General features: G+C 41.9%; 1 protein-coding gene and 1 non-coding gene across 2 annotated transcripts; one reads left to right on the forward strand and one right to left on the reverse strand.

Moving 5' to 3' along the window:
• Positions 1–4,113: 4,113 nt before the first annotated feature.
• On the reverse strand, positions 4,114–5,832 carry SERTM2 (serine rich and transmembrane domain containing 2). Its single transcript, XM_036096525.2, has one exon. The coding sequence runs from the start codon at positions 5,061–5,063 to the stop codon at positions 4,791–4,793; it is 273 nt and encodes a 90-aa protein (XP_035952418.1). The 5' UTR covers positions 5,064–5,832; the 3' UTR covers positions 4,114–4,790.
• A 515-nt stretch (positions 5,833–6,347) lies between these two features.
• Positions 6,348–6,420, forward strand: TRNAN-GUU (transfer RNA asparagine (anticodon GUU)). The gene has a single exon. It is a non-coding gene; the product is annotated as a tRNA-Asn (tRNA).
• Positions 6,421–8,509: the final 2,089 nt, after the last annotated feature.

The raw sequence follows: 8,509 nt of genomic DNA on the forward strand, positions 1-8,509 counted from the left end.
CTATTTTTACCTAAGAGGAGGTGTTCTCCTTTCTAGGGGTGAGGGGAGAGATAATCATGCATATGAGGGATTGGCATTGACTGTGGACATTAAGTCAACTGATCAGAGGATGGAATTTGCATTGCGGGTGATAATCCATCCATATTTCTGCCTCTTCCCTTCATTCATGTAAATTAAACCTGCAGGATCTGTCTTTGTGTAAACTTTCCTACAGTTTGTTAATATGCATTACTGTGGCTATAAAATTGAAGAGATGGAGCAATTCTGCTTATTTGTTTTGAATTTGGGTACAGGGAGTTAATTGCCTAGAGAGCTCAAACGTTGTTGGCAGAACTTGGAGTATCCTAGCATGGATAGCTTTGAAATATCTATTCAGTGCTCAGAAAGCAAAGCATGGTAGGAGGAGTACTAAACTAGGAGTCCGAAGACTGACAGTGTAGTCTTGACTCGGCCTGTGTGTAACCATGAATGCCTCCCTCACTTCTGTGCTCGTGTAACACACACTGTAATACCTCCACTCAGTTACTCACAGGGTGGCTGTGAGGCTCAAATAAAGAAAGGACAAAAGGAAAGGTATGTTAAAAAAATAACCTATGAGGGGCGGGAAATGTTGAAAGATAGTGATACTTCAGATACCTTATCTCACTCTTATCTCGGATCACCTTCTCTGGAAGCTGGCATTCATTATCCATTTTTCACATCTTACTACAATAGAAACAAATGCATCAATAACTTTGCAAGTCAGAAGAAAATAAAGGCTGGGAAATTGGGGAATACGAAGAAATAATGACACCTCAAAATTATGAATCCCACAGGGGCGCTTGGGTGGCTCCATCAGCTAAGCGTATGACTCTTGATTTCGGCTTGGGTCAGGATCTCCAGGTCATGAGATCAAGCCCCGAGTCAGGCTCTGTGCTGAGTGTGGAACATGCTTAGGATTCTCTCTCTCCCTCTTCCTCTGCTCCTCCCCCCTCCCGCTTGCGCACCTGCATGCACGTGCACACGTGCTCTCTCACTCTCTCTCTCAAAAATAAAAATTTATGAATCCCACAAATTGGCAGCTGTTCCCATTTATATCAGGATGAAGAGACTAATGTTCTTTACATTCTTCAGGCAATAGATATGTGTTATCAGCAAACCAAAGTTTATTTTCCAGGGATCAAAAATGACATGCTAAATAGTAATTGAAATATTAGATTTGTTTTTATACCATATGAATCTATCTGAAATATTGACAATTTCAAACAAAAGAAACCCAATTTTTTTCTTTCACACAGTTCTTCATTTTGTTTAAAAAAAAAAGTTCCTTTAGTACAAATGCAGGTGAATAAAATGTATTACTAAATATAACCATTTAATTGCATCAAGTAGACCCCTTTGACCTATGTAGTAAGTACTGTGGGGTCTGCAGCAGTCAAAGTCAGTTATGAGTCCAAAGCTTCAGATTTGGCATGGATGGAAGGGTTAGGCTGGATGAACCCATCTTTACTTGATTAACCTTAATATTTCCTGCCTAATACATAATACATAAGTCTTTTTACAATATACCTTGTTTTATACAACCCATGATTCTGAAATGTATGCAAAGTACATTTTTAGAAATTGACTTATTTTTTAACATATCAGGAGAGTTTACCATTTAGAAAATTCATGTGGTGAGTCTTCTCTTTATTAAGTTGAATTACATGAAACTGTTGATAGTTGAGCACTTTTGACCTACGGAAATGGCAATTTCATATGGGTCAGCATAATAAAAAGTGAAGAATCATTCTTTCACCTTAAAACAGAGTACATCTATGTATAAATAACCTGTTTATATGCACTTAGGCTACTGTGCAACTTTTGGAGAGTAGGGATGGGGGAGGGAGTTGCCAAGTCAGCATTTTGGATAGATGGATAAATTCAAATTATGCCCACTGTTTACTCTGGCTGCCTCTTTGAGCAGTAATATATGTTAATTAATATATCAAGGGATAGAATATAATTTAATACAAATGGAAAAATTCTTGTCTTTACAGTAAGTTTGCTATGATGAAAACATCCAGTTTATTTTCCTAAAAATTAAATACCATGTGAGTCACCATAAGGACACATCAGCTTAGATGCATCTCCATTTATGTTATCACTGGAAATTGTGTGTGTGTGTATCGGGGCGGGGGGGTTATGCCACTATTTTAGTGCAACTGTGCTGTGGGCTTTGGTTAATGCTCAGTGAAGATCTGGATCCCATGGGGCAGTTGTGATGAAAGAGGCTGGTTGTTTTCCAGGTGAGTAACCTAATCATAAATTAGGACTCTTCATCCAAGTCAGTGATTAAAGAGCAGCTTTAAGCTCCGGAAATGAGGGTTGGGGAGGTCAGGTCGGCAGGAATGGATTTGTAGTCTGTCTGTTCATCAACTCGAGCATCGAGGCATTGAATATCTTGCTATTCACTGCTGTCGAAAGTGTACTCAGTTCCTTCATGTTATCCAGCCACTGACTTCTCACCTGTAAAGTGCATTCAAATACTGTGAGCACAAAAGGGAGAGCCTGGAGCGAGGGGATATGTGTGTCCTTGAGAATTTGTGGGGAACATTGCCAACCTATGATGGAGTCCATGGAAGGCTGCCAAGAACGAAAATTTTGAAGGGTACATGGAGTCTGGCTGTTGAAGGCAGACACAACTCGAACCACCAAATGTAATAATGTAAGAGTCACTATGCGTTTTGGAAAACGTAATGCCAAAAGGGAAGTGCATGCCCTATGTCTTAGCCTACCTGCTGATCTCTTCTGAATGGTGCCGAATACAGCTGCCAACTCTCAAGGTCCGCTATTGTAACAGGTGCGCCAGAGGCAGGAGCCTTGCTGCTAAGTTTAGCTCTGCATGTGGGGATTTCACACTTTGCAGCCCCTTGGAGAGAGGAGTATTGGCAAATGACTGTGTATAAAAGTAGAAAGCACTTGGGAATTTCACAACCAAGCTAGATTTAGATCAGAGTAAAGGGGCCAATCTAAATTGGTAACAGACTAGAGAGAGCTGCATGTCTGGTAGAGGTGGCATTAACCTGCCATCCAGTCCGGACCATTTCTCTCTCACACCACTGCAGTTCCCGAGGAAGCACCCTGTGAAATTTGAGGACCACCTTTTAGGTGCCAGAGAGAACTAATTGTTTTTTAACGAGGGTAGACTTATTTTAAGCAGGTAGAAATTAACACGCACGTGTTAGTTCTTTGGCAGCAAGTAGATGACCAGCCTTCTAATGCCTGATTTGTAAATAGGACTCATCTCCTTCGGTTCCCTTTTGGAACGTTCACTTAAAAAAAAATCAAATTCTTTCTCTACTACTGGCATAATAGGCTACTTATGAGAATGGAATTTTTAAAAATATCGTTCTCTTATAGGTAATAAGTGAAACACTTCATCTTTGGGCAGGGATCAGGAAAGAAAACGTGTTTTCTGGGAAAGACAAATGTGACATTTGAGGGCATTGATCTTAATAAGGATTTGTAGGAGGGTGGTGTTTAGTCCTTTCCTCCTTTGTCTTTTTCTTACACTCAGATCTAAAGGAGCTCAGCGACTAAATAGCTCTCTGATCATTTTTTCAGAAAGAAAAACCTGGCACCCAGAAGATGGAATGTTTTGTCCAAAGCCACAGTCATACAGTGACAGAATACCAATATTATTTCATTTCTGCTTTAAAGTCTAGTTGGGTCTTTTTTGCCAGGATCATCTTTTTTTTTTTAAAGGTTTTTTATTTATATTATTTATTTGAGAGAGAGAGCATGAGAGGGGGGAGGGTCAGAGGGAGAAGCAGACTCCCTACTGAGCAGGGAGCCCGATGCAGGACTCGATCCCGGGACTCCAGGATCATGACCTGAGCCGAAGGCAGTCGTTTAACCAACTGAGCCACCCAGGCGCCCTGCCAGGATCATCTTTAAACAAAACTCATCTTTGGGTGCAACTCAGTCCTAGAGCGTGACGGGGAGGGAGAAAAAGGTAAAGAAGCTGCACGTATAATGTAAGTTTCATTGTCATGAGCACATTTGGACTTAATTTTCCCTTGGTTTGGGGGTGGCTCATCATTCTGGATTTTTGTAATACATCTGCCATTATCTGAGTTTTTGAAAGTCCAGTAATAGTAATAACACAGATATAAAATGCACATTTTTTCCCTCTCTAGATGAATTTGTTGACTAGCAACTTCTTTCTGCAAAGTTGCTCTTTAAACTGCAACAGTTTCTTTAAATCTCTTCTTTGGTTTGGGACAAACCCAATGGCCTTGGATGATAAAATCCCTGTTCCTTTCGGAAAGCGTTCGTGGTCCCTTCCATCAGCCTCTGACATGATTTAGCTTCATGTCAGCAGAGACGATTCTTTAGGGTCCAAGTGCTCAATTAAAACTTGTCCTTTTCTTGGGGGTACCCTCTTTGAACCATCAGCCCCTTCGAAAGCAAATCTTTCTTGTTCTCGGTGCTTCCAGGGATCCTGTGTTTTTTTACAATAGCTGCATATGAATTTCTGTGGTCTGAGGTTTGCTCAAGGCCCAGGCTCTCTTTGGTTACTATGGCAACCTGCCCTCCCAACCAGCTGCCATTTCCTTTATTCCTGGCACAGAACGAGTCTTAAACCTCTTAGATATCCCACAAGCAGAATCAAGATAAGAACAACACAAAAAAACCACGAACAGCTTGTTAAATAAACAACTTGTTGATTCCCTACACAGGAAGCCACGTGCAACAAAATAAGCTTTCCTGGACATCAACATACAAGGGTTTACTGAGACCCACTAGCGCACGTATTCAGCCTGACTTTAAGGAGTGGGGATTCGACTCTGCATCTCTACATCTGTGAACTGAGGGACACTTTCCGTGCTCTCAGAAGTGATGGGTGAGATGACATGTTTGAGCCGAAGGAGCATTGTGAAGAGCAGGATGAGGAGAATGGCCAGGAGGCTCAAGAATAAGCCCACATACATGTAGAGGCTGGAATACTTATCTGCAGTGGTGTCGACCTCTGTTGCCAGGGTGGGGAAATGGGCCCGGCCAGTGAGGTTTCCATGGTACTTGAAATGCACCTCCGTCATCCCTCAAAACTTCTGTGGGTACCTCTTTCGGTTTGCTTTCTATTGCCCTCGAGGCATTCCACAGTCACTCAGACTGTCTCTGAATATACTGGAGGTGTTCTAACAATCTCGTGCAAAGAAAGCAATCACGACCTGAACCAAGTAAGTGGTGCACAAGCAAGAAAATGCTGATGTTCTAATTTGGCAATGGCCACACTCTATCCTCCAGCCCAGCACCCTTGTCCCTCAATAGGTTTTATCAGAAATTCTTAATCGTTAAAAAAATAATATATAAATAACTCTTATTTTCCACAGTCCTACTCTTATACTGATTAAAACAAATGATGGGGAAACTGCTTTTTATAATACTGGTATGGGGACAAGAAATCTCCGAGTATGAAATCAAACTTTTACTCTGTTTTGATGGAGGGAGAAAGGCTCTCTGCTTTACCTACGGCTCATCTAAGTGTGCGCACTAATTACGTGGATTTAACTGGGTTCTTCTGTGAGGAGACTGTCTAAAGGCTTTTGTATATTTCAGGCTCAGCATATCTGAATTTTCACGCTTCTTGTCTCTCAGAATCTCCCCTCAGGATGGAGCTGGTAAGGTTCCTGCCCAGCTGCCACGGCTTGAGGGCTGTAAGTCTAGAGGACGTGTGTTGACGTCCCTCACCGTAGGTTGGAGGGAAAGTGTTGTCAGATCTGGTAATTCTCAGAAGGAGGAGGTCTCAGAGATGCTGACAGCAGTCTGTCTAGGTTCAGAAGATTTGACTCTTAAGATTCTTAAGATTTATATTCCTGAAAATCAAAAACAGAAATAGAAGATTCAGGTATCTAAGAGAAACAGATGGCAATTTCTTTTGGGATACAAATTAAGGGACATATTGTAAAATGTTTGCTAAGGGCAAATTAATTTTAAAATGATACCCTGAGTTTTCAATTTGAATGCCTTTCGCTATGTGGTAAATGGCTATTAAAGAAAGGAAAAATTCAAGTCACTGAACAGCAACTAATAACTAGGCTAGATTAGGACAGTGTTTTCCAAACTAATTGGTCATAAGATTTACCCAAGGTACTTAATAAAATATAGACCAGGGGCCCCAAAGTAGACTTTCTAAATCATAATCTCCACTATAGGGGCCAGGAAACCACTCTAGAGAGTCAGATTTTATCGGTCTGGGGTGGGGTCCAAACACCAGTATTTTTTAAAAGCTCCCAAGTGACTCTCAAGTGCAGCCAGGATGAGAACGGCTGCCCTGGCTTAACCAGGTAATCCTAGCGTTAAAATAAAGAAGACCTAGGGGTGCCCGGCTGGCTCAGTTGGTAGAACATGCGACTGTTGATCTCAGGGTTGTGAGTTCAAGCCCCACGTTGGGCATGGAGCCTACTTAAAAAAATAAAATAAAATAAAATAAGGAAGACCTAAATCTAAGGAGTCATTTTTCAAACTCCAGGTCCCAGTGCCATGGCTCATTTTAACAAATCATAGACTTTGTAGGAATGCAGGCTTCCCCCAATTTTGTTTTTGTGTTCTTTCTCTCTCATTTAGGTCTGTGGAGTGGGAATGTACTTTTTTAAAGATTTTATTTTTATTTGTTTGAGAGGGAGAGATAGCAAGAGGAAGCAGAGCAGGAGGGGGGGCAGAGGGGGAGGGAGAAGCGGGCTCCCCGCTGCACAGGGAGCCCAATGTGGGGCTCCATCCCGGGACCCTGGGATCATGACCTGAGCCGAAGGCAGACGCTTAACCGACTGAGCCACCCAGGTGCCCCAAGAATGTACTTTTTTTCCCGGTATTTGTAGATCAGAAGGAATTGAGAGGGTATGTCTGTTCTGAGCGAATAACTATATCTTTCATTATTGGTAAAGACAGAACTTTGTCTTTATTGGCAAAAACATTCCAGTGTGTGAATAGGGTCAGCTATTTACTGTTGACATCTTCCAAAATGATTTAGCTTGTCATTCTGAACATGAATTTGGAATTTGGGTGACTAAAATAAACAATATAAACTTCCATCACTCGTCAAACTTCTATGTGCAATAGTAGCGGAGAGCGGACAATGTAGCCTAGTTCTGTCTCTTGTTAACATACCCGAGGAGAGTTCATGGAAATAGCTCCAACAATCACACTATTCTTCCAATAATCCCCCAGCCTGGGAGCACTTAAAATTTATATTCATTCGTCCACACTATACTTTCTGTAGTCAGCATGTTTCTTAGCCTACCTATCTAACTGCCCTACTGTCTAGCAGAGCCACCTGGTTCATAAGAAACAAGGGCAAAGAGACAGGCTATCTTTCTACTGTCTTTGGACCGAAGGTCTAGGAAACATTTGTCCACTACTTAAAGGTATATTTATTTTGATTTCTGATTCACTAGCAAGTGGAAAAGACAATCACAGTAGATATCCTTTAGTTCCCTAGAAACACCATCTCCCAAAGGCAATGGATCATCAGGGCAGCTTGTAACCAATGCAGATTTCAGGTCTGTTCTTGGGAGCTCCTCCTCCCCAAACCACTTGGTCCTTGACCTTGCTTGTTCTCCTAAATCCAGTTTTTCTCAAGGGCGTGATGCATGGACCCCCCCCCCCACCATGTCACCTGAAATGTAGATTTCTAGGCCCTTCCTGGGGCTTCCTGAATTCTAATATGTTGGATCAAGACCCAGGAATATGCATCCTAAGCCCAAGCTTTTCAAGTGGTTCTTTGTACATCGAGTTTTGAAAGGTAACTGTAGGTCTTTCTCTCTAGATATCCCAGCCAAAGAACATAGCTAATCAGTCTTATCGGTGGTTTGGGGCCCTCCTTAAAAAAAAAAAAACAACTATTTAAAACAGTGTTATGGGTTGAATTGTGTCTCCCCAAAACATATGTTGAAGTCCTAACACCTCGTGAATGTGACCTCACTTCAAAATAGGGTCTTTGCAGATGTAATCACATTAAAATGAGGTCATTAGGTTAGCCCTCATCCAATATGACTGGTGTCCTTATCAGAAGGGACAATACAGGGATTGGAGTGATGCATCTATAAGCTGAGGAATGCCTCGGATTGCCAGCAAACACCAGAAGCTAGAAGAGCCAAGGGAGGATTTTACCCTACAGACCGTAGAGAGAACATGGCCCTGCTGATGCCTTGATTTCAGACTTCTAACCTCCAGACCTAGGAGAATAAATTTCTGTTGTTTTAAGCCACCCAGTATGTGGTACTTTGTTTATGGCAGCCCTAGGAAACGAATACACAGAGTGATCACCTGGAGTCCCTAGTGTTTTGGAACCTTTGGGGCAATGTTTCTCAATGTGGTCCCAGGAAGTCCCTTCATCAGAATCACCTGGAGATGCTTATGACAAATGCAGATTGCGAGGTCCTGTCCCTTGTTTTTTAGATCAGACTCTCTGGGGATAGGACCCTGAAATCTACATTTGTGACAAGCTGGCCACTTCGAATTTTGAAGCACACTCTGCAAGGAATGG

Source organism: Halichoerus grypus, chromosome X, assembly GCF_964656455.1.
Source record: "Halichoerus grypus chromosome X, mHalGry1.hap1.1, whole genome shotgun sequence".
NCBI lineage: Eukaryota > Metazoa > Chordata > Mammalia > Carnivora > Phocidae > Halichoerus > Halichoerus grypus.

Bases quoted from the DNA above. Each gene is read 5' to 3' on its own strand.
- SERTM2 (XM_036096525.2), bottom strand. From the start codon at position 5,063: ATGACGGAGGTGCATTTCAAGTACCATGGAAACCTCACTGGCCGGGCC.